At 37.8% G+C, this 26,896-nt stretch overlaps 1 protein-coding gene across 7 annotated transcripts; it reads left to right on the plus strand.

Moving 5' to 3' along the window:
* The first annotated feature begins 2,937 nt into the window (after positions 1-2,937).
* On the plus strand, positions 2,938-26,661 carry CLK4 (CDC like kinase 4). Of its 7 annotated transcripts, none has more exons than XM_047777932.1 (14): positions 2,938-3,092; positions 6,106-6,266; positions 7,063-7,129; positions 10,811-11,033; positions 12,145-12,235; positions 12,634-12,700; positions 17,369-17,485; positions 17,577-17,743; positions 17,945-18,039; positions 18,281-18,410; positions 21,472-21,554; positions 24,668-24,747; positions 25,773-25,863; positions 25,960-26,661. In XM_047777932.1, the coding sequence occupies exons 2-14, from the start codon at positions 6,164-6,166 to the stop codon at positions 26,098-26,100; spliced, it is 1,455 nt and encodes a 484-aa protein (XP_047633888.1). In that variant the 5' UTR covers positions 2,938-3,092; positions 6,106-6,163; the 3' UTR covers positions 26,101-26,661. The 7 variants fall into 7 exon arrangements, with proteins under 7 accessions (XP_047633888.1, XP_047633891.1, XP_047633889.1 ...); XM_047777933.1 differs by lacking the exon at positions 2,938-3,092 and adding an exon at positions 3,126-3,257; XM_047777935.1 differs by lacking the exon at positions 7,063-7,129.
* Positions 26,662-26,896: the final 235 nt, after the last annotated feature.

Raw genomic sequence — 26,896 nt, forward strand, 5'->3', positions numbered from 1 at the left:
TTTAATTATTTAATTAATAGCTAAAAACACACCAAAAAATCTAATTAAATACCAAATCTAATTGGTAATTATCAGTAATAGCAACTTAAAACAGTGGTAAAGGTTTATATCTTTGTTACCTTTGTCAGTTTCTCCATACAGATGATAAAACTTTTGTTCAACTTAATTTACACAATATAAACTTTTACTCTTGAACTGTGCTTTCAGAGATGATTGTTATCTATGTCTGAAGTTAAACCTGTAGAATCTCTGATCTAGAATATATGATAATAATATTCCTCTGGTTGTTCTTCAAAGCTAAGGATTTTTTATACCTGGTTTAACAAAGTTTTCTTAGACATGCTTGTTCTTGTGTTGAGATGAAGCTACTGTATTAGGTAGTCATTCTGGTGTTGGTAGTAGATTCTTAGAAATTTTGATTTTTTTTTAAGTCCTCCAACCCAAGGTGTTCATTTTCCAGGTAACTGATTTAATAGAACGGGTTGAGGTGCCATGGAAGATTATTAAGCCAACTAGCACAGGGATTCTGGGTGTAAATTTCTACCTTTGATTTAATCCAACTTGAACCAACTGAGCAGCTTATGTAAACAACCTACAAATATGTACTGAGTTGTAGGTGGAGAGATACCAATGATATTACAAACCAAGTCCTTGTCTCCAAAGCACACAAGCCACAAGAGTACCTGGGAACACCATATGTATAACAGAGAAATGCTAGTCATAGGACATTCTCAATCTCCTTCTGATCACCACACAGTTAAATATTAGACCTTTGGTGGCACACTTTAATTAAAATACTCAAAATGACACTAAAACAAGACAGCATTAACTATGAAGCAGACTCCACTACTGGGTGATATTGTTTTGCAATGTCTGTAAATCCCTCTGTAGGTGGCCTTTCCACTTGGCTGTCTTTTAACTTTTATATTGCTGTTTGAGCAAAACTGTGCTGTCCTGACCACAATATCATATCCTCAAAAGACAAAGATCTTTCATGCTCCAGCAAAAAAGGGGTGATTTTCTCTGGTGCCAGTTTAATTTTGGTCTCTGTATGCCTCAAGTGGAGCCCCACTTTACCTTGCAAGATGGTTCAGTCCACTCAGCTCAACATTCTAACTGTTAGATGTCCCTGAAACAGTATGTGTTAGTTGTAGAACCAATACATTTCACTCTATGGGCAGAATTGGTCACCATATCTTGGAAGCTCCAGGTACACCTGTGTGCCTTGGCCAACTGTTTGAGGACTTCATCTCTAACCCATGTAGTCAAGAGTAGGGAGAAGGATGGGAACTGATGTAGGCAGGGACAGATGGACCTTGAAGGATGGGCAAGATTTAAAATTGTAGATGCAGAAATGGTGACTATTCCAGCTGAGGAGAATGACATTGCCTGTTTCATTCTACAGCATAAAGAATTTTCACTTCCAAGTAATCTTTTCAACTTCACTTCTTGAAGTGCGGGGACAATCTCCATAACAATTCAATTTATCCAAAAGAGGTTGTACAAGTTTCTGTGATGTCATATCACGAAATAACAGTGCCCTTCTTTCACTTAACAAGGTTAAAAAGTACAAGGTACAGACCCATATAATTGGGAGGTTCAACTCTGCCCTCCTATATTTGATTTCTGATTTTTTAAATTCATTGACTGTTTTTCAGAACGTGAAATCCCCTTGACACTTTTCAGTACTAGCAGAAAAGTTCCTGACTCCTTCCTAGCATTTGGCACTGTAAGCTTTCCCTCCTTTAGGCTTGCTCTGACACCATACTCTTGGCTCTCTTCTCCTTCTGGTCATTCCTGCTCAGGCTCTCTGTCCCTTGAAATGACTTTGGCTTTCTCTCTTCTCTCTCTACAGGCTCACAACGGCAAACTAGGGATTCTTAGAAACTGCAAAACACCTTGAGGTAAGCAGGCTCCTTAATGGGGCTTACTAGCTCTCAGACATTATTCTGCCTTGGTTAAATAAAACTGACCCATAGGGACAAATAATGTGGTAACCTTTGTTAGGGAAACTTCCAGCTACCAAATCCTGCCCAGGCATAACAGGAAAAACCTTGAAAGGAGTCTCAGTTTAAACTTCTTTTGATATTGTTGTGACCAGGGGCACAGGCCTTAAAAAGATAAGCACCCCTGAGCTTGTTTCCCGAGACATTCTCTTCGAGCCCATTTTTAGACAGAAGTTCCAAGCGACTGAATTACACAATCTCGTTCACTGAACTGCCCCCAGCACCAACCCGGGCCTGGCACAGAGCGGGTCTGGGGGCTTATCTCTCTTGTGGTGACTGTGTCTAGAGTTCAGGTCCTTGGGTAGGCGGAGGGCAGGCAGCCAAAGTGCCATCGTGCAGCCCACAAAGGCTAAAGAGCAGAAAAAGGAGCCATTGTTGGCTTTGCCTAGAGGTGCTGCCTTCAAAATAACTCGTCCTGGAGTTCCCCTCGTGGCTCAGTCGTTAACGAATCCAACTAGGAACCATGAGGTTGCGGGTTCGGTCCCTGCCCTTGCTCAGTGGGTTAAGGATCCGGCGTTGCCGTGACCTGTGGTGTAGGTTGCAGATGCGGCTTGGATCCTGCGTCGCTGTGGCTCTGGCGTACACCGGCGGCTACAGCTCCGATTAGACCCCTAGCCTGGGAACCTCCACATGCCGCGGGAACGGCCCAAGAAAATGGCAAAAAGACAAAAAAAAAAAAAAAACCCAAAACTTCTCCTGAAGGAACAGACACGCCACAGCTGAGGCCAGTGCGCCGGCACTCGCTCCAGTCTTCATCTAGCCTCCAAAAACGAAAACAACCTAGGGCGTCGCCTGAGCCCCGGCGGGTTTCGGGGCGGGGACCTCTTGCCCCGCGCAGACGCGTTGCGGCGGACCGGGCCCGCCACTGACGTCACAGGAGCCCCGCCCTTTAGGGGGAGCGGCGGGAGCGCGCGATCTCTGTCACGCAGGCGCGTTCGCGGGTTGTAGGTGGTGCTAGAGGCTGCCGGGGGGTTGTAGGGAGACGGCGCTGCCGCCATTTTGTGGAGTGTTTGTCGCAGCGCCTGTAGAGAGAAGACGGCGGTTTGGCGGCCTTTCGTGGCCAAAAGGCCTTTTGCTTTTGCGGAGGTAACGTTTCAGGTGGGGTGTACTGGGATGGGCGGCCTCCCAGTCTTATAGGAGTCAAAGCCAGGTGTCGGAAAACGACCGGGTTCAAGGCCTCGGCGACCGGAGTTCTTTCGCGGCACAACTCTGCTCGTGGCTTTTAAAACCTGAAGTTGCCCAGGTGTCATGGTAAATTTAAAGTCCTAGGGCGGAAAGACCTCGGCTCTGCTGCTTATTCTTCACTGGGAGCTCAGGCTGCTCGCATCACGGCTGCGGAGGCCTTTGCTCCTCCCGTCGGCCACAGCGAGGACCTGTCGGGAGGCCCTTCGAGAGCCGCGGGGGGTTGTGTTGTGGTAGACCCAGCGCTCCCCTCTGTGCCTGGTCTCGGCCGCCGGTAGCATTTGGGTGTTTTCCGGAGTCGCATATCTGTCCCTGTCTGTGAGTGAGCCAAAGGCCCTGGGCGGGTAGGCGGGGGTCGGCGACCGGGCGTCCGAGGAACTACAAGTCTGCGAGTCCAGGATGGTGGAAATGAGCACGGGAGAGGCAGAAATACTGAGAGGCTCATCCTTTGTGCGGAACGGTTTTTTTTCCTAAGGTGGAGCTTACCCTTGTGCGGCAGATCTCTATTTCTGATACTTGTATACCTTGCTGTCCTTGATCCTTAAGCAACCGCGATATGCTTGTCTGAGCCTTAAGAAACAGCATTCAAAACTGCCTGGGTCAACCACCTGGTCCTATTTTATAGCTATGTTTGTGTGATTGTGTTCCATACATACAGTCACAGGCTTCGGCTTCTTGTTATTAAATGCAATCCTCTTGGATCCATCTAATTGTGATATTTCTAGCCACATATATAGAGAGAGTGCACAAAATTGTCCGCATAAGATATGTCAATCAGAATGCTCACTTAAATCAATAATATAGAGTGTTAAAGGGCAGTAGAGAATCAGATTCCTAAGATGGATATAAACCCGTAGATTTATTGTATCTGCTGTTTTTATTGAAGTATGTCTGGTGATTATAACATGTAGGATTCTTTATTAATTAGAGATGGTGTAACAATTCTAGATTTTCTTTTTTGTGTATGCGAAAGAACCTTGTCTGTGTAACCAGGGTTTGGGATTTTTCTCTTGGTCTCCTGAGAAAATATTTCTGAGCATTAGTTGGGGGAGGGGGGCAGAGGACGCACAGGGGACTTCCTAACAGTTGAATTAAAAGTAGTGAACTTAGCTAGAGAAATAAAAACCTTTGGATCTCCCAAGATGCTTATTCTTAGTTTATTATTTGCATATTGATTAACTCTAGTTAAGAATTCTGCCTTGTTACAGATGAGCCAGTTATGGCTGACAGTAGAAGGAAAAAGCAGAACCGAAGTAGGCACATATATTTTGCAAAAACTGCATTGTAGTAGTCATAATAATACCTTCAGTCATCAGATATTGTAATTTTGCTGACTATAATTTAAGAATGCTTAACTAAGCAATTTTAAAGAGTTCTATGTGGTTAAAATACAGTTTGGGTAATTGAAGTGTCAGGAGAATTCCTCTGGAAAGAATTTTTTTGATGGCATTTCTGATGACCTTTTGACTCAAGTTAATTTGTGTGTCATTTATTTCAGTTTCCCATATTCAAGTAACTCTGTGTCAAATCAGAATGCTCACTTAAATCAATTTCCAGTAAAAACCCTGAGTAGAGTTTTAAGAATTTTGTTTTACCTAACCAGTGCCTTCTCTTCCTTTTTAAAAGCAAGCTGAAAGAGAAGCTACATTATTAGAAGTATACTTGATGGGCATAGAAATAGCATTAGCGAGAGAAGTCACTGAAAAAAATCTGCATATTTGGTGGCTAGATTTTCTTAGGGAATACCTCTCAGGAGATTTCTTATTTCAAAGTCTTTTTTAATCCGTTTGAAATCATTTAAATGTTTACTTGGATTTGTTTGCTTGTTACTGAGTCATTTGGGCAAACTAAAGGAGGTAAATAAACTAAGCTGGTTTTGCTCTTATTTACCTTTTTTCAGCTCCTTGCTGAATTGTGAAACTCCCCCTGTTCAGCAGTTTGGGTATCATTGTTTCAAACTTAACTGTTTTGTGAAAGAATTAAGTAGGGGAGAGGGAGATCCTGATCCTGAAAGAACCTATGAGGTTGTAGATGGAGTCAGGAAATTTTCGCAGTTACCATCTGATTTTAGTGTGAACATGTTCATCCTTATAAGTTCATTCCCAGATCTACAACAAATATGTTTAATTTTAAGAATGGCTGCAGGATGATCTGAAAATAAATATGTTGGATAGAGAAAATGAGTTCAGAAAATACTCTTTCATTGCTCTTTCTGTGGAATATTGTGTTGCATTTATGCCCTGTTTATTTTTGTTTTCAAAGTTTGGAGTCATTCTGAGATTAAGAAAAAGGACCTTTTTTTGAGTGAGAAAAATAAGCTTTATTAATGGCTCTTTACCTTTAAAACTAAGTTGTCTCCTATATTTAGTATCCCCAAGTGCTTCTCTGACTCCAGTTATTTGTAATACAGTATTTTGCCAAAGATGCATGACACTTGTGATGTTTGTTTTAAATTAGCTCAGATTTAAAGTTAACATCAGTAGCTTAATAATTTGATAATATCAACAACTTAATTGGCAGATCAGTAATAATTTAACATAGAAAGATAGAACCAAAAAATAGAACCAAAAAAGTTATTATTTCTAGCAAGGTATTGTTGTTTACTGAACGATGGCAGTTAGCAAGTGTTAGTTGAACACAAGCATCAAGCTGAGAATTTATGCAGAAGAATTGGAAGAAAATATATTAAGGTCTCACAGTGTTACCAATCATTTAGTACTAGATCTGCATGCCACTTAGAATCATCTGACATACTGTGGAATAGTGCTCCCATGTCTTGGAAATGCTACCTGCAAATATTTTAGAACCTGTGTGACCCCCCCATATGCTGAGTGTTTTTATATTAATATAAAATATTTTACTGACTAAACATAACCGTCTGTAACTTCCACAACTCACTTTTCATTTCCATTCATAGATGCGGCATTCCAAAAGAACTCACTGCCCTGATTGGGATAGCAGAGAAAGCTGGGGACATGAAAGCTACAGTGGAAGTCACAAACGGAAGAGGAGATCCCACAGTAGTACACAAGAGAACAGACATTGTAAACCACATCACCAGTTTAAAGAATCTGATTGGTAAATTGCTTTTTAACTAGTAGCATTTTAACACTAATAGTTTTAATGCTTTGTCATTAGCTTATGTAGCTTTCATCTGTCAAATTGTTTTCTAAATTAGTTTAAAAAATTCAGAAAATATTTACGGAGTGCCTATTAGTTACATGCTAGACACTGTAGATGCTGAGTTGTGAGTAAAACAGGAGTTCTTAATCCTCATATCGTTGTCTGTCAGGGAACTGTAGGAGACAGCTAATTGAGTCCCAGCTGCCAGAAATGTAGTTGGGGGCATTGAGACTTGAAAGTAAGTTATGATTGCTCACACAAAAGTAAATGATTAAAGGACTGGTTAGTGCTGTTATCTTGTTTGTAGGAGGGCACTTATTTAGGGTTCCACGAATGAGAGTTCAGGGGCAAGGAAGAGTTATCCAGGTGAGAAAAATATCTTGTGCCATTTGAGTGCCTTGGGGATTAGTCACTTAGACTGTATCCTGCAGATTTTATTTGTAGATAAGACCAGTGGATGGTTGGATTTTTTAAGAAGCATTTAAGAACCATTCTTTTGCTTAGGCAGTAGCCAGTAATTTTTAGGAAAAGGCCTCAATAAAAATTTCTGATAGCATGTGTCCTGTTTTACTGTATTCTAACCAGTGTAAAATTTGGAGGTAGTACATTTATATAGAATTGAAGGAGTTTTAAAATTCCTAAATAATTAAACAAAGGTTAGGTGAGTAGAGTGTCTTTCATTCTGTCCTCCATTAATATCCCTTTCTCATTTGTTTTTGTTGGTTCTATGTTTTCTCCTTGTTTTGTGCAGATGTTCCATTGGGACTGTTTGCCAGATTGCTTTCTAAATTAGCCAGCTGGGGTTACTTTAAAAAACAGTATGTAATTTTTTTCCTTCTCCATGCTAAAACAGATTTGTTCTGCAGAACAGTGAGCTTGTTCGTTGTCAGTGCAGACTAGTCATTCTTCATCACATGTTATCATTTGGAAGTAAGAGGGAGAATCTATGCCAGGATTTCAATGAGCTAATTAATTTCTACAGAAAAATATCTGTACCCTATATTAAAATAAATATAAAATAGTCTATAAGGCTTATTAACATCATAATATAATCATTCGTTTACTGTGCATTATATGTGTAGAAAGGAAGTGATGTAATATACATTTCATTCATGTTTGTAATTAACTACATAAACATGATACTGATCCAGTAACCACTGGGCCAATGGTTTCTTCTTTGACATTGGCACCAGAGATGTCTGGTAGCAATTGCTCTCCATAATCTGGAGTAGTCTAATAGTCTTCTTCAAGATTCAAAACTAAATAAGAGTGTTTTATGAAATTATTGAAAAAAAGAGAAAAATGTAGAAATATATAAAGGTAATCTTGATGATAGTCCCCCCTTATTTGGATGTAAAATTATTTTTTAATTATTTATTTTGAAAAATATCTTTGTGTACAAATCTTTGCCTCTGATTATTTCCTGAAAATAATTCTAAGAATGATTCTAAGAAGGGACAGTTTCAGGTTAAAGGATGTGAATGCTCTTAAGGCTCTTGTTACATATTCAACATATTTTTCTAGAAAGTTTGTACCAAGTTATACTCCTACAACTTGTTCCTTCATACTTTCACCATTCTTAGCTATTCTGAATTGCTATTTGAGTTTTGAAATTTCTCCTTAATTTATTGTCACGTTTATTGACCGCTTGAATGTTATTTTTGTATTCTTAGCCTATTTTTCTCTATGAAAGTATTATTCTTACTGATTTATAAGCACTTTTATTATTCTGCCAAATATCTTACCTTTTTCCAACGTATATTGCAGTATCTTTTCTTTCTGATTTGTTTTTTGGTAGTAAGTAGCCAGTGAATTACTCCCTTCCTACAGGGTTAATTAATTTTTAGGAAGACTGATGTGGCTGTGATTACTGTGAATAGCCTTAAAAATGTTTTCCTGTAACACAGAATATCAAGCCTTAAATCAGTGAGTCTCAAACTTTAGTGTGAATAGAACCACCTTAGAGCTTGTTTAAAATGCATATTACCAGGCTATTCAGTGAGCCTGACCTGGAGCCCGGCAATCTTCATTTTTAATAACTTAACATTTTGATATTGTTAAACCTACCACTCTTTGAGAAACACTGTTTTGAGCTCTTTAGCTTGGCATTCAAGATTTTGGGTGACTGTTCCCAGCTTATTTCGCCTGTGTGAAAATTGCTTCTGCTAAAATTGTCTATTTACTGTTTTTTAAGTAACATGTAGACAAATTCATCTCTAAGTCATTGTGGCTAAAAGGATCTATAAATGTGAGATGGTAATAGGCCATTTTTCTCCCCTTGCATATCCACCTTGTCTAAATCCTAACTTCCCTCTAAGATGCAACTCTTTCCTTCTTTTTCATGAAATCTTCCCTGACCATTTTAAGCATTTTGAGTTTTTTCCCCTCTGTCCCTAAGCACTCATGTACAGCCTTTTGGCATTTACTGCATTGTTGAGTTTTGGGGTTTTTTTGTGTGTGTTAGTAATCTCAAATTGTTCATTATTTGTTGGCAGGGTTTTTGCCATGTATATATGTATGTATGTATATATATATTTTTTATCTTCCACCGGACCTGTGTGGAAATAAAAACAAATGCCCTGTAGCCTCATTTGTCTTGGCTATTTTGAAGAACTGCAGTGAAATATTCACTGGCCATTCAGTGAATATTTTTAGAAATATCCCAAGTGTTCATTCTGTTCACTCTGTCCATATAGCATTTATAATTCTGTAGACTTTGTTTATGTAATCTCTAAGCCTTGGTTTTTGTAGATTGAGGAGGTCTTCATCTTTTTAGTTTATCCTTGTGATATTCACCCCATGTTTGTTATTCTGTAGATTGTTTATGGATCAGCAGCTCTAATTTCATGCACCATTCCAGCCAGAGATTATTAGTGTTAGTTTTTTTCTGATAGATTTCGGGCTTTAATAGGAAGGATGCCTTACAGAATTAAACAGGATGTCCATAAGAATATGGTAATTTCTAGCTTGATGTATTGCAGGTTTTTCCCTTATAGTTCCAAGCAGCTGATAGATCCTTGACCTAGACTCAAAAGTCTTACCCTAATATTGTAAGTTGTTTCTCCAATGACTAGAACTCAGGGCTGACACTGGAGAAAAGGAAAGAGGGTTCCTGCATCTCCCCAGCCTGGATTTGATGCCAACCCTGTTGAGTAGCAGTTTTACAGATGCTTCTCCTTTATTTCTGCCTAAACCAGCCCCCTGGGAAAAAGAATGACTGCGTATTCTGGGGAAAAAAATGAGGTTGGTGAGGGCAATCTAGTCAACATCTGTCACTCCATTGCTTGTCAGGATTATTTTAGCTGATGTGTCTGACTGGGCAGGTGTCCCCTCTCTCCCTCAGTGCTCCATGTGCATCCCTCTTGAAGCTTCGCACTCTGTTGAAGAGGACACTCATCCCAGGTAGAGAGGGGGATGGGAAACTGGGCCAATTGAATCTATGTTTTTTCTTTCCATCAGACCAAGGCTACTTAACTGGGATCCATTGACTTCCTGAGGTCCATGACCTCTGAAATTCCTTACTAAGTTTTGTTTATGCATTTTTGTGCTTCTTAGGGAAGAGGGTCCAAATCTTTCATCAGATTTTCAAAGGGATCTATAGATTTAGAAGTTATGCACCATGGCACCAGATGATGCTGTTTTTCATTAATTCTTGTTTATTTTGCAAGCAGGAATGACAAAATTCCAAATGCAAAGGGAAGTAGGGGGTTGGGTAGCCCTAGGCAAGCAATTACAAGATTGTTTTCTCATTTGAGGGGAATATGTTTTAGATGTCTTTGGCACATGATGCAACCTTCAAAAGCTGTGTTGTCTGTTTCTCAAAGATTAATACATGAAGCTAGAAATACAAAAAGGAGAGGAGATATGGGATAAGTGGTGTGTGTAATACAGTTGGCACATATAATAGGACTTAGAACGTGATGTGCAATCATGGCCTATAATTTTCCTTCTAGGGAGCTCAATTTAGTCACCTGTAAAGCGAAAGTGCTGAAATAAAATATATTTAAGATTCCTTTTAGCTCTAATAAACCTTTCATGAGAGAATTCTCTGTGTGCCAGGGATATCTAAAATTCACTTACATTGAAAAAGAAATCTTTGTCTGCCTCATGTTGTATGTGGTTCTGGGAAAAGGAAAAAAGCTCAGTTACAGACACATATATCATGCATGAGACTGATGAATTTCAGAAGAGCAGTTTTGTGAATTTTTGGTCTTAACTTTCTCCAGAAGGTAAAGGGACACTAAATCAAGCCAATACTGAATATAATTGAATGATTTGACTCAAGTATCGTTTCTTGATAGAGATGTATGACGAATTTGTTGGTTAAAGTAAAATTACTAACTTTTATGAATTAAATATAAATTCTGATTCGTCAATTTGTATTTTTTTTCTCTTATGAGTTAGCTGTTTATACCAGGAATTCTTGAGAGAATGTTTTGTTTTAACCACATTATTCTGGAATGAAGAGAGTAATTTTAAACCCTTTAATGTGTTTGCAGTCATTATTTAGAAGCAAGGTCCTTGAATGAGAGAGATTATCGGGACCGGAGATACATTGATGAATACAGAAATGACTACTGCGAAAGATATGTTCCTAGACATTATCACAGAGACATTGAAAGCAGTTATCGAATCCATTGCAGTAAATCTTCAGTCCGAAGCAGGAGAAGCAGTCTTAAAAGGAAACGTAATAGACACTGTTCAAGTCATCAGTCACGTTCGGTATGATTGATTTTGTTTTTATTTTGGGTGAATACTTATTTGTGTATAAAAGCTCTTATTAAGCCAATAAGTTTGGAAAAGTATATATATATCTATATATATTAAAAATACTGTGACTGTAATTGTGTTTATATTACTTGAATCCTTAAAGAAAACTTCCAGATTCTTAAAACTAATTTGTATTTATTAGCTAACCCTAATTTGCCCACATTACTCATTTTCTGTACACCAGATCATGAGTTTCTTGATTTTAATATTAAAAATATTTTTGTGTTTTTTATAATACAATTTTATGAAAAGATGAAGCACCCATCTTTTCTTTCATCTGAAACTTTTTTAACCTTAAAAGAAACCTTTCCCAATACTTGTAAAGAAATATGGAAAGTTGCACTGGTGGATATTTAATCCTGCATGTAGCACAGTCCCATAGCACAGTGCATCATTATCTACAACTAGTTGCATTGGAATTCTAAAAATGGGTGCTAAGTGGGAAATGTATTGTCTAAAAAGCCTGCCCTTTTTTTTACATTCACGTATCTTCACCTGTTTGATCAGTAAACTATAAATTATTATTTTCCTCCCCAAGTTTTCATCAGTAGAACTAGCATTGATTAGATTGAACATTGAAGTTAACTAGCCTTTACTTTCCCATTTTATTTTAATCACATGTATTTTAAAATATTGCTAAATAAACAATTTGAACTAATCTTGACATTTTAAAACATTTTCCTGACGAACTAGACATCCCAACTCACAGCATATACTATGTTATGACAAGAGGTTAATAGATCATGACATTGCTTTCTTTAAATTTCAGACTTCAATTAAATCAGTATTTTAAAGAGACAATTGTGTTGTTTTTTTCTATTGCCACTTTAAGTATCTTATCTGAAAATCTGTTCCTTGCCATGTTTTTCTTCTGTAACATAAACTGTGCCCTGTGAATTTCTGGGGACTGAATTTGAAATTGCTCCTGCCAACTGTTCGTGGCCTGGTGCTTATCTGAATGCCTGAATATCTCCCCGCTGAATGAATTGCGTATTCTGCCCTGAATTCACTCTGATATATTGATTGGCTGGACGATCTTGGTGCTGCCCACTTGCCGTTCCAGAAGAGCCACCGAAGGAAAAGATCCAGGAGTATAGAGGATGATGAGGAGGGTCACCTGATCTGTCAAAGTGGAGACGTTCTAAGAGCAAGATGTATAGAATATTTTTCAACACTTTTTAAACTTTGCAGACAGAATAATCTTTTTAAGAATAGTTTGTCAGCGGGGGGCTAAAGAACTCTTCATTACTTTTTTATTTTGTTTTTTGTGGGTTTGTTTGTTGTTCTTTTGTATTTCTTCTTTTCTATAGAGTTTAAGTATTTCTACTCTAAAGTTCCAAAATAATCAGTGGAATTTGAAATTAGAGCAAGAAAGATAGCTCTATCTAAATTGTTTTTGTAGCAGCTGAAAATAAAATAATTTGAGTGCTGAAACCTTAGTTATGCTTTGATAGAGATCATTTGGAAATATTCCACACTTAAGCATTCATTGTTTGAATAACTGATAATTTGTTCTCAGGTTCTTACACTTCTTTCTTCCCCCTCAATTTAGATGAAATCGTGGACACTTTGGGTGAAGGGGCCTTTGGCAAAGTTGTAGAGTGCATTGATCATGGCATGTAAGTTTTTTTTTTTTTCCCCTTTTTCTGGTATTTTTTGGTGGGGAATGACCCATAATTTAGATGAGATGATATTTTAGGTCGAAGCTATGTGTTTTCCTGGGAGGTGTAAGTATTCAAGATTTCCTTTTTTTATTAATGATTTATTTTTTCCATTATGGTTGGTTTACAGTGTTCAAAATTTCTTGACTTGTTTGTGAATTATTTACCATGAGTGTGGATTTTGATCAAGAATGCTCAAAATGTTTATCAGAGGGAGTTCATTGGAATTAAACTGGGTGTTGAAGAGTTTCCCAGAACTTAGGCACTTGGCTTTCTGTAAGAGAATCGGAGTGCTTTACTCTAGTTTTGAATTTCAGAGACAATAGAGCATGTCTACTTGGTTCAAAAATCTTTGTTTCCAAAGGATAGTGTTTGCATGTTAGAGTTAGCTTCCTAAACTACAAAGAAATTATATTAAAGTCTACAGAATAAAGTCCAGATTCTTTAATGAGTTATACTAAACCCTTTGTGATTTGATCCTCTCTGCTTCATTTTAACGTTTTTCCCCATGACCTTTATTCTGTATTGTGGTTGTTTTGATTGTCTTAAGACAATTTAGTGAAAACTGCACATTTCTAAATTGACATCTAAATGTTCTCAAAATAGTTGAGAAGGATGTAATTTCCAGCTTATTGTAAAAGTTAATTTAAAACAAAACAAAACAGAAAACTCTTTGAGCTCTCACTGTGGCACAGTGGGATCAGCAGTGGCATCTTGGGAGTGCTGGGATGCAGGTTCGATCCCCAGCCCAGCACAGTGGGTTAAGGATCAGGCATTGTCATAGTTGTGGCTTAGGTTGTGACTACAGCTTGGATCTGATCCCTGGCATGGGAGCTCCATATGCCATGGGGCAGCCAAAAACAAAACGAAGCAAAACCTCTCTTTAAATATGTTTGGGGGAATCTAACTACAGCAGCCTAATACCTACTGTCATCCATGAGCAAATTTTTCTTGAGTTCTTAAAATGTTTTACTTATCCTTGAATGTATTTTTACTCCTAAATGTTAATCACCCTTTCCTCTCTATCATTCTCTGTATTTACATGTGTTATGTATTTTAAAATTTTACTAGCTAACTACAGACCTGATTCACATTTCACTAGCTGACTCATTAAAAGCTTTTTAAAATTGCTTGAAATTCCAAAACCTTAGTATTTGAAGTATTCCAATAAATAGTATTCAATTGATCAAGTACAAATTCATTGCAAATTTTGATACTTATTAGACCTAAAGGAAAGTTTAATTAGAAATGTATCTCTTGGGAGTTCCCTTTGTGATGCTGTTGAAACAAATCCCAACTAGAAACTGTGAGGTTGTGGGTTTGACCCCTGCCCTTGCTCAGTGGGTTAAGGATCCCGAGTTGCCATGAACTGTGGTGTAGGTTACAGACACGGCTTCGATCTGGCATTGCTGTGGCTCTGGTGTAGGCTGGCAGCTGTAGCTTCAGTTAGACCGCTAGCCTGGGAACCTCCATGTACTGTGAGTGCAGCCTTAAAAAGCAAAAAGAAAAAAAGAGAAAAAAAAAAGAAAAGAAATTGTCTTTTATTGGGATGGTTGGGGCTTTTTAAAAATAAGCTCATATGTCCGTAGATAAGTACATCTTACCGTTGCATTAAGTTTGCATTTTTTAGTTTTTTAATTGACGTGTAATTGACAAATTATATTATGTAAGTTTGTAGGTTTAAAAGTGTGTAACATGTTGGTTTGATACATTTGTATACTGCAGTATGATTACTACAGTGTGTTAACACTGTAATCCACTTTTCATTTTTATAGGTATCACACTATTCATTTTTATAGCTATTTTGTAGCTATTAGCACTTAAAAAACCTGGCTGGATGATTAAAGAGATGCGACAAGTTGTTTTGTCACAGCAGGGGTTTCTTTGTTTTTTTGTTGTTTGGTGGTTTTTTTTGTTTGTTTTGTTTGTTTTTTGGTTTAGTTGGTTTGGGGTTTTTTCCCTTCCCCTCCCCCCATTTCATGGTCATACCCATGGCATATGGAAGTTCCCAGGCTGGGGATTGAATCCAAGCCACAGTTGTCACCAATGCTGCTGCTGTGGCAATGCTGGCTCCTTTAACTCACTGTGCCAGACTGGGGATTGAACCCACACTTCCACAGCGATCTAAGCTGCTACAGTTGGGTTCTTAACCCACTGCACCATGGCAGGAAGTCCTGTCACAACAGCTTTTTTTTTTTTTTTTTTTAAACAGGAGAAAAAAAATACAATTTTTTTTTTTTTTTTTTGTCCTTTTGCTATTTCTTTGGGCCACTCCCGTGGCATATGGAGGTTCCCAGGCTAGGGGTCTAATCAGAGCTGCAGCCCCCGGCCTACACCAGGGCCACAGCAACGCGGGATCCGAGCCGCGTCTGCAACCTACACCACAGCTCACGGCAATGCCGGATTGTTAACCCACTGAGCAAGGGCAGGGACCGAACCCGCAACCTCATGGTTCCTAATCGGATTCGTTAACCGATTAGGAACGGGAACTCCAAAAAATACAATTTTAATTAATATTTTCCCATGTACATAGGAAATCTCCAAAAGGAAAATGAAGACCCAAAGAAACCCTTAGGCCCCAATCCTTGAGTACAAAGAATGGGAAATTGTTCAGATGCTGTCATAACAGTTTTATAGGTTTTTTTTTTTTTTGGTTTTTTTTTTTCAGAGTTGTAGGTGCAGTATATGGAAGTTCCCAGGCGAGGGTTCAAAATGGAGCTGCAGGAGTTCCCGTCGTGGCGCAGTGGTTAAGGAATCCGACTAGGAACCATGAGGTTGGGGGTTCGATCCCTGCCCTTGCTCAGTGGGTTAACGATCTGGCCTTGCTGTGAGCTGTGGTGTAGGTTGCAGACGAGGCTCAGATCCCGAGTTGCTGTGGCTCTGGCGTAGGCCGGGGGCTGCAGCTCTGATTAGACCCCTAGCCTGGGAACCTCCATATGCCACGGGAGCGGCCCAAGAAATAGCAAAAAGACAAAACAACAACAACAACAACAAAAAAACAAAAAAAAATGGAGCTGCAACCAAATGGGACAGGTGTCTAGGAGAGAGTGTTGCCAGAATTCAGCCTCTGTCTGCCATTGCTGAATAGAAATGTGAAGACAAAAATTTTGGGTGAAGGAGAAAAAGATAGCTTTATTGCTTTGCCAGGCAAAGGGGGCCTCAGCAGGCTTGTGTACCTAGGAACCCCACATGACACTAGCTCAGTTACAAGAGGGGTGGACTGGGGTTTGGGATGGAAATGTTCTAAAATTAGTTTGTGATGATGGATGTAATGACTGTAATAAAATTCATTGAACTTTTTAAAAAAGAAAAAAAAATGGAGCTATAGCTTCTGGCCTACACCACAGCCATAGCAATGCCAGATCCAAGCTGTGTCTGTAACCTGCACCACAGTTCTTGACAACACTGGATCCTTAACCCGCTGAGCAGGACCAGGGATTGAACCCGCATCCTCATGATACTAGTTGGGTTCGTTTCAGCTGAGCCATAATGGGAACTCCTATAGTAATTCTTTTAAGTCTTGATATACATGCTTTACATCATGGAGACATTATCATCAAAATAATTTTTTAATGATTTATCAGCCCACAACTTCATTGGGGTTTTGTTAAAAGCAGTGAGCTGGAAAAAGTTTTGCTATCTGGCCACTTGAACAATTTGTTTGCCTCATTTTTTTTTTTTTTTTTTACAGTCTAGGGCACATATCTTGCCATACTAATTCCATGTGCATGAGGTTTTCTTTTCTTTTGTAAGTGGAAAAGCTATAGTGAAAAAAGAGGCTTGAGTGCTAGCTCATGTTCAAGAGGATTAGATTTAGAAAAGAGGACAAAAGGAAGTTGAAGATGTGGAAATCTCTTTCCTCAAAATCATTCATGGCTCTATCCTAAGAAGTATTACAGATGGCCCAGTCTGAATGAAGCACACTGCCCTGCATTGTGGCTAATTTCTATCTACTGATGTCAGTAAATGTACTAAACATTTTTTTAGCTTCATGACTTAGGAGACATGATGGTATCTTATTTGCCTGAATGTTACCCCTTTTTCTCCCAAACCCGAGAGTTTTCTTTCAGGGCTTAATTGTGTGTCTCCTCTTTGAAGAAGTTGAAGTTCCCCTAACCCTGATAGTTAGGCTCTTTTTTTCTCTCTACTCTGTATTACCTCATATCAAGCACTTCTAACCTTAGGAAAGTTGTTCAGATGTCTGGCTTTTCTATTAGACTGTGAGGCACATGGAACAAGCCCTTTTTATCACTAATAACCTGTGTACCATCTGGCACAGTCTGTCTAGCTTGGTGAATGAGCAAATGTTTTTAGCAGTAGCATATTCTAGTGAAGTTTTATATTTTTATTCTTAAAAAAAAAAGAACCATTATATAAAATCTAGGTAAATTTAAAATTCTGGAAACAAATAGTAACATTCATAAGTATTGAGAGAATCATCTTGCCATATAAAATGTATTTTGTCAAAACGTTTTGAAAATGTTATGTGAATCTGTTATCATATGCCCTGATGGATTATTTTAGGAAAATAGCTTAGAAATTGGCACTTAATAAGATTTTGCTTTAGAGGATAAATGTCTCCAGCTCCCTTCTGTTCATTTACCATTTTCATATTTTGTTTTTAAGGGATGGCATGCATGTAGCAGTGAAAATTGTAAAAAATGTGGGTCGATATCGTGAAGCAGCTCGTTCAGAAATCCAAGTATTGGAGCATTTAAATAGTACTGATCCCAATAGTGTCTTGTAAGTATAAACTTGGAACTATGATCCATCGTATTACATGAAATAATGAGGCATCTGTAAACTGAATTACTTTTATTTTGATCTGTTTTAGCCGATGTGTCCAGATGCTAGAATGGTTTGATCATCATGGTCATGTTTGTATTGTGTTTGAACTACTGGGACTTAGTACCTATGATTTCATTAAAGAAAATAGCTTTCTGCCATTTCAAATTGACCACATCAGGCAAATGGCATATCAGATCTGTCAGTCAATAAATTGTAAGTATACTTGCTAAATCTTTAAACATCAGTACGTTAAAGTTTTTATTATACAAGCAACATATCAAAATATTTTCACTAAAAGTGTACATATTACAAAATGAAGCCACATTTGATTCCTACATCTACTACTAAACTTCCCTCCCCCAGAACTGGTTAAATTTGTAAATGAAACTAATAATTTTTTTTGTTCTTTTATAGTTCTGCATCATAATAAATTAACCCATACAGATCTGAAGCCTGAAAATATTTTATTTGTGAAGTCTGACTATGTAGTCAAATATAATTCTAAAATGGTAAGTTAAAGAGTTGTTTTAATTTTGGTGATTGTCTTTAAAATTAATTTAGATCCTTGGGTGAGGAATTTTACCTCTGAGGCTTATTATATCCTGATATTTAACCCAAATAGAATAATCCTTTGTCTTTTTCATGGGGTTATGTTGAAAATCAAAAAGATAATTCATGTGCAAGCCTTTTGGATAGTGCTATAAAATATTTCATATCTTTATTGATTTTCATGTTTATTCAACTCTCTAGAAACGTGATGAACGCACACTGAAAAACACAGATATCAAAGTTGTTGATTTTGGAAGTGCAACATACGATGATGAACATCATAGTACTTTGGTATCTACACGGCATTACAGAGCCCCAGAGGTCATTTTAGGTCAGTATACACCATATTTCCTGATATTTTATTGAAAAAGAGATATTTTTGTTGTTGTTCTCCACAGCCCTTATTGGGGCAGGCTGTGATTTTCTTAGCAGTTACAAAAAATGACTTTCTGTTTTCGAAAAATCTGTCTGGACATTGCTATAATTATTTTTCCTGAGCAGGAAAAATGTGATACCATCTGTAAAGATACTCCAGGTGGTGGTTATTTTTGAATAAGTCAGTCTTACGAGTTCCTAAGAGAGTAAGCTCTGTTGACTAAGTACATAACAGCATTGTGATTTGGAAATGATGTGGGTATTTCTTTTTTTTTGTTAATGTTTTTTAAAGTTTTATTGAAGTATAGTTGATTTACAAGATGTACAACAGAGTGATTCAGTTATACCTTCATTCAGTTATACATCCATTCTACCTATTTTCATCTCATCACAAAAGCATGGGGCTGGTAAAAATGCTAATGTTTGATTGACAGACATCTAGATGTAGGGTGGTTGGAGGTCAAGAAGAGAGAAAGGGGCTAGTCTAAGGAGAGCTTCTTTGATAATCTTTGATGTAAGAAAAACTGGAAAATAAAATGAGTTAAGGTACAGGGTTTTAAAATAAGAGAGAATTCAGGGAGCGTACATCTTATGCCTCAAAACTTAAAAGTTAGGGACAGGTCATGTTGATAGAGAAAGGAAGTCAGGTGGCTTTGGGGCTTGGAGACAGTAGGAAAACTTCAGATCAGGTACAATTGGAAGATAGTTAAATGGAAGAAGCTTATTTTACTTAGCCAAAAGTAAGGTCCACCTGAAGTTGGATGGTTAAACATTTTTATGGATCAGTCTTTGCCACTTTCTACCTTTTGCCCCATAGGATTTGGTAGTGCAGAATAGAAGGGTGAAAGCAAACTAATGGTATTTACTTAGATTAGAGGATTGGTTAAAGGGGTAAGGAAATTAAGAATATTATGCAGTGTTGGCCAGTAGAACTTTCCATGATGATGGAAATGTTTTATATCTGTCCTGTCCAATATGGTAGCCATTAGCTACACATGAACTGCTGTGTACTTGTGGTATAGCTAGTGTGACTGAGGAACTGAATTTTAAATTAACTGAAATTTTAGATTTAAATAGCCATGTATAGTTAGTGGCTGCCACGTAAGACAGCACAAATAAAGAGCTCATCTTTGAGATTGACGGGTACCAGGATTTTTGCTTAGTATGGTCTGAAAGGAGCTTCTGTGTTGCATTAGTTTAGAGAGAGTTCAGTTTAGGACTGAAGGCTGCAATAAAGGTAAAAGAAAGTGTGGGAAGAGTTGTGGACAGAGGTATTTTCAGAGCTTAAAAGGAGGTAACTCGCTGTATTTTAATCAGTTTTAGGAAGCAGATTTTCCTCTACATTTTAGCATGTGGGGAAATACAACAAAAACATTTGGCATTTTTTCTTTGTTATTGGTATGTGCATCTTATGGTTAGTTAATGGTCTACTCCTAGATTGGTTAAGTTATAGTGATTCTTAGTAATAATACAGTTCCTTGTGTGGCCAGGCTAGGTATAGTTTTGGATAGAAATCCAAAATTGGGATTACTGGTCTTGAGGAAAAGAAATCGAGGGGTTATGTGTGTGCGCATGCATGTGCGTGTGCGTGTGTGTGTGTGTGTGTGTGTGTGTGTGTGAAGTGTTACTCCTGAGGATTACAGCAGAGTTGAAGAGAAAGATGTAGTTAGGTGCTACAATTGAGGAGGGCAGCTGGTCTCATGTCTTTGGTGTTGATAATAAACAGAAGTTGGGAGAAGTTGGTAAAAGTGAATGATGTGAAATTCCAAAGAGTATGAGAGCTGACTCCTAAGAGAGTGGGATAACTTAGAATGGTGTGCTGCAGAAGGTTGCAGTCACCTGGGAGAAAGCTGGGCTGGGAGAAAGGAGTGGCTGGAAGAGAAAATGTTCATCTTAGGTCCAAGCTCTATCATTTGCAAATTTTGTATGTACAGTAATGGCTCCATCATCCATTTGTTCAAATAATAGATACTATGAAGTTTAACTAAAATGGCAAAATCATAGTCAAGTCCCTTGGGTATATTGTTTCTTCCTTTATCTTTTAATTCGGTGATGTTAAAGTAATTGAAATATCTTTTTAAGTAGGTTTTATTTATATATTATTGTTTTATTAAATATTTGATCTTTAAAACATCTGTATGATTTAGTCTTTTTTTTTCCCTTTCTAATTATAGGCTTGAGAAGGCTAAGGTTTTTTTTTTTTCTCTTTTCTGAATAATATTACTGTTGAGAATATAATCAGGTATAGATGGCCTGAAAGTACATATATAGATACCTCTCTGTATGAGCTGTAAATGGCTGTCTAATTCTGTTTATAGGTGACACTGCTTATAATAACCATTAAAATTCTTACATTATTTATGTGAAACCAGTATTTCTTTTCTTTTTTTCTTCTTTCTTTTTCTTTTCTTTTTTTTTTCCTCTTTCCTTTGTAGGGCGGCACCTGCAGCATATGGAAGTTCCCAGGCTAGGGGTTAGATTGGAGCAGCTGCCAGCCTATGCCACAGTGATGCAGGATCTGAGTCACGTCTGCAGCCTATGCCATAGCTCACAGCAACGCCAGATCTTTAACCCACTGAGCAAGGCCCTCGGGGATCGAATCTTCATCCTCATGGATACTAGTTGGGTTTGTTACTGCTGAGCCACAACAGGAACTCCATAGTATTTCTTTTAATGGAAGAAATAAACTCAGACATCAAGCTGATGATAATTGGTAAGGGGTTAGTAATTTCATTCTGAGGATGATTGTTGACCTATATTTACATTGATAAAATGTAAAATTTTATGAGCAGGGTATCATAGTGCTCATTGTACAAGCAATTCAAAGACTATAGAATATTTGCTAGCCCTTCTTTTATTTTACATAAAATGCCTTCTCCTCCCCCAGGTTAAAATACTGTAATTTGATATCAGGATATGGAGGACTCAGAAAGCAAAGAAAGCACTCACATAGGAAAGATTTAGTGTATTGGCAGTTAAAAACTGTTGCATAATAAAATGTTTGGTTTTGTTTTTAGCTTTAGGTTGGTCTCAGCCTTGTGATGTTTGGAGCATAGGTTGCATTCTTATTGAATATTACCTTGGTTTCACAGTCTTTCAGGTATGTATTTAGTAAATGTTATTTACTAATTCATAATGAACTTTTAAGTGTTAAAAACATGTTAAAGTTTTGGTTTCCATGGTGAAAAGTTACCATAGTCTCAGTATTCTTTTTTTTTGTTTTTTTGTCTTTCAGCCTTTTCTAGGACTGTTCCCACGGCATATGGAGGTTCCCAGGCTAGGGGTCTAATCTGAGTTGTAGGTGCCAGCTTACACCACAGCCACAGCAACGCAGGATCCGAGCCGCTTCTGCAACCTACACCACAGCTCACGGCAATGCCGGATCCTTGACCCACTGAGCAAGGGCAGGGATGGAACCCGCAACCTCATGGTTCCTAGCTGGGTTCGTTAACCACTGCGCCACGATGGGAGCTCCTCATTATTCTTAAGATTAAAACTTGCATGTGCAAAATAATCATCCTTCTCTAAACACACAGTTGAATGAAGTACTATCAGCGAATGGTCATAATTCATTCTGCATGTGATTGGAGTTCTTAAACACATGGTTCATACTGATTTCCTATGACCCCCCCCTTTTTTGTGGTGCTCCTTTATAAATTTACATTACTGTTACTGTGGTCAGTTTTAATTCATGTTATGTTGCACTTTTTTTCTTAAAAGAATTCAGAAACAGTAAGTCGTATTAAGCATCTCTGACATCCTAGCACACTTCTGAGTCTCCGTGTGTAAAGATGAAAAGACATCTGTCCTCAAAGAAGTTAGGCACAAGATAGACATGGGAAAACTGTTAGACAGTCCAGTGTGATATTTGCTATATAGAACAACATAGAAGGTGTAGCAGGAGGCCAGAAAGGTGAACAGTTAAGTTTCTTTAGAGAAGGCATCACTGAAAATAGGAAGTTTAAACCATGCTGTAAGGAAGAGAAGGACTTTTTCAGAAAACTGGAATGTGTGATGGCCATATCATGAAGAAGAAATCATATTCCTAAATGCAGGAGGCATAAAGATACTCTAGTTGAGGAAGAATGAACAGTGCTGTGGGAGTATTTATTGTGGATAAATAGGAAAATGATGTCAGTAGGCAAGGACTGAGTGGTAATGGACTTGTTTGCTGTAGGAAGGTATTTGTTTTATCCTTGGAGCCGGTGGTTTCCAAATGTAGGCTTCGTCTAAAATGAAAATGATGTTGTAGGGTTGCCATTCTGGCTTTCATTTAGAAGTTACCTGTCCTGGCTTTTTGGTATTCAGATGTCCCTTTAATGAAATGATGATAGTAGATACTGGCCTTTTAAAATAGAAGTCCTTACTTGGAAAAAAAAAAGCAGAAAACATTATTTAGGTGTCTATGTTTTTCCCTCCTAATTTTACTTACATCAGAAAACGTAATGGTGTAGCCATTAAAGAATTTTAAGTAGGGTTGTGGTGTGAGGAGGGTGTTCCTCTTTGTGGTTGGGCTGTGTGAGTGTGGTTTGGGAATTCCTGCCTAATGCTGTTAAGGTTGATTTGAACTTATGGCAGTGCAGGTGGAGAGGAAGCTATGCTGAAATAAACGTCACTTAGGGAGTTCCTAAGGAAGTTAGGAACTTAGGGAGTTCCTTCATGGTGCAGCGGGTTAGGGGCCCAGATTGCTGCTGTCATGCAGGTTCAGTCCTTGGACTGGGAACTTCCACATGCTGCAGGCATGCCACCCTTCAGAATAATATAGCAGAATGAATGTGTTCACTGCTGTGGGGCACCTCACCAAACTTCTGCTTATGTCTAATATGTAGAGATCCTGTTAAAAGTACTCTGAATTCATAGACAAGTTAGATATCTAGAACATATCTATTGGCCATTTCTAGGGGGTGGTGTCTGGTTTTATGGTAGTAAGCTATAGGATCAAGAAAAAGTTGAGCAAAGTACATGCTTTCTTCATTCTGACACTTATGTAAAATAGATCTTTCAAATGGTTTTATGATTGCACATCACTCTGAGGTCTTAATTGTGAATTATTAACATTGCTTTGAAATGTAGGAACTCTTTGAAAATGTGGCACTTGTGTTATTTATTCTTGTCCTGAAAAGCAGTGTGCGGAGTTCCCATCCTGTCTCAATGGTTAACAAATCTGACTAGCACCCATGAAGATGCAGGTTCGATCCCTGCCCTCTCTCAGTGGGTTAAGGATCTGGCATGGCTGTGAGCTGTGGTGTAGGTTGAAGATGCAGCTTGGATCCTGTGTTGCTGTGACTGTGGCGTAGGCAGGCAGCTACAGCTCTGATTCAACCCCTGGCCTAGGAACCTCTGTATGCCTTTGATTCGGCCCTAAAAAGCAAAATAAATAAATAAATAAACAAACAAACAAATTTAGTGTGCTAGGTACAGTAGTTAATGGATTTAAAAAGCATTGCTCACAGCCTCTGCTCTCCAGAACAAGGATTGGCAGACTATTTTCCTGCCTGATGCCTGCATTAAAAAAAGAAAAAGAATATGTGATAGAAACCATTTTTGACCATCCAAGCCTAAAGTATGTACTTTAGAGAAAAAATTTGCCAGCCTCTGCTTTAGGAGCATACCATTTCAGCTATAATTTTAACAGTTTATTTTACTTTAGCCAGAACTCCCATGAGTTTTGACTTGGGTTCACAGTTCAAGTTCCCTCATTTATAAGCTCTTATGACCTTAAGCCTAGTATGTTAACCTCTTTGAAAGTCTTGTTGCCATATACCCAGCTCAGAGTTGTTGTGAGAATTATTGGGACTGTATTTTTATTGTCTAGAAATAATAAGTGTTACAGGGTTGCTATTCGTTGGGTAATGGAAGTTAGTTAGGCAACTGATAAAATGAAACAGTTTTTTGGTAATCTTCCTCAGTTATTCCTCAGTTAAATAGCATAAGAAATACAGATAAATAAGGAAAAACTGTTCAGTTTTACATTAAATTATTTGTCATCTCCTCTACAGACTTTACTGATCCTTTTCAGAAACTTTAATTTTATTGGACTTGTATCAGACAATACAGCTCATTCAGTTTTATTCCATCTTTGATGTAGACTGTAATATAAATTTTATAGTTACCTAATCTAGTCCTTTTTATGTCAATGCTGTTTTCTTGTGTTTTCCTTTATGTGCCTGTAGAGAAATGTAAAGTGCTAAATTTGTTTTTCTATTTCTTTAGACTCATGATAGTAAAGAGCACCTGGCAATGATGGAACGAATATTAGGACCCATACCAACACACATGATTCAGAAAACAAGGTATGCTTTTTAAGGTTAAAGCCCATGTTGGATGCATGCAGTGGCCTGTATTCAAACTACAGAAAACCCAACTTTGTTGTTATTGCTTATTCTAAGGACTGCAGATGGTGAATATTTTTCATGAAGCCAAGTTTTTAAAAAGTAATGCAGTATTTGGAGTTCCTGTCATGGCACAGCAGAAGTGAATCCAACTAGAAACCATGATGTTGCAGGTTCGATCCCTGGCCTTGCTCAGTGGGTCAAGGATCCGGTGTTGCCATGAGCTGTGCCGTAGGTCGAAGACAAGGCTCGGATCTGGCATTGCTGTGGCTGTGGTGTTGGCCCACGGCTACAGCTCTGATTAGCCCCCTAGCCTTGGAACCTCCATGTGCCTCGGGTGCGGCCCTAAAAAGACAAAAAGAAAGAAAAAAAAAGTGATGCAGTATTTACTTTGTGATCCAAAGTAGTGTTTTTATACTCAAGTTAGCCTTTGCATAAATGTTTTCCTAAGTTGATGTAAAAATAATATGTAGGATAGTAAAAAGAGCTTCATTTTGGAGTCATGTTGATCTAAGTTTGAGTTCCATATTGTTGCTAACCAGCTGTATGTCTTTGGACAAGATGCTATCCATGGTTTCAAAACACAGCTTTGCCGCAAAAGTCACCCAGGGTGTCATTTAGAGATTTCCAGCCCCCTTCCAGATCTAGTGAAATCAATTTTCAGGAGTGGATCCAGGAACCTGTATTTTTGAATACAGGTTCAATTGTTTACATGTATGATATTTGGCATTGTTTACATGTATGATATTTGGGAGCAACTTAGGTAGGATGCTAAAACCTCAGAGGGTACATGATTAAGGGAAACTATCATATAAGGTGTCTGATATATAATTGTTGCTGAGATTTTTAAAAATTATGTGTATGTATATATAGAGAGATGCCTGTGGATCCATCTTCCCTGCTATGTATCCTCTGATGGGTACAGGGTAAAGATGTGAATCTTTTTTTTTTTTTTTTTAACTAATCCAAACTTTTTTCTCCTATAGAAAACGCAAGTATTTTCATCATAACCAGCTAGATTGGGATGAACATAGTTCTGCTGGTAGATATGTTAGGAGACGCTGCAAACCATTAAAGGTAAAAAAGAGGGAGGAAAAAAAGGTTGAAGTTTAAAAAAAACCCTATTTTAATGATTTCTTAATGTCTTCCTTACAAAATCATTTTTCCCTTCAGGAGTTTATGCTTTGTCATGATGAAGAACATGAGAAACTGTTTGACCTGGTTCGAAGAATGTTAGAATATGATCCTGTGAAAAGAATTACCTTGGATGAAGCATTGCAGCATCCTTTCTTTGACTTATTAAAAAAGAAATGAAATGGAAATCAGTGGTCTTACTATACTTCTCTAGAAGAGATTACTTAAGACTGTGTCAGTCAACTCTAAACATTCTAATATTTTTGTAAACATTAAATTATTTTGTACAGTTAAGTGTAAATACTGTATGTTTTGTATCAATAGCATAATTATCTTGTTAAGCAAATATGGTCTTGATAATGAATGAAATATAAAAGCTGAAATTAATTTTCCTTTTTTGAGATTAATTACCATTTTTAAAGACCTTTGGAATATCCTTTGTGTCCAGTGATAAAATGTGATTGATCTTGTCTTTTGTACATGGAGGTTGACTCTGAAGTTAATTTCGTTTCTTCTTCTTCTTTTTTTTTTTTTTGAGTAAAAGGAACTCTTGACTACTTCATTCTTAAATGAATATTCTTTATATACCTCAAATTCAGAAATTTTAACTCAAAAATTTTTTTTTTGTAATTGTTGAACAGGTGGTAAGTATTACTCTAGGTAGTCAGGTATTGGAAATCAAACCTCCTGGGAAATGTTTACTGTTGGAATTTCATTAAATTGTAATTATGTTCTGTTTCATTGGGTAATATCAGTGGTGGTGAGTAGCATTCATGGAATAACATCCAGTTTGTGCATCATGATAGGTTAATAAAACCACATACACATTTCGTTTAAGATTAGTCTAACTCGAAAGTTTGGAGTTCCTGTCATGGTGCAGTGGAAATAAATCTGACTAGTATCCATGAGGATGTGGGTTCAATCCCTGGCCTTGTTCAGTGGATCAGGGATCTGGTGTTGCCGTGAGCTGTGGTGT

The sequence above is a fragment of the Phacochoerus africanus genome, chromosome 4, assembly GCF_016906955.1.
Source record: "Phacochoerus africanus isolate WHEZ1 chromosome 4, ROS_Pafr_v1, whole genome shotgun sequence".
NCBI classification, from domain to species: domain Eukaryota; kingdom Metazoa; phylum Chordata; class Mammalia; order Artiodactyla; family Suidae; genus Phacochoerus; species Phacochoerus africanus.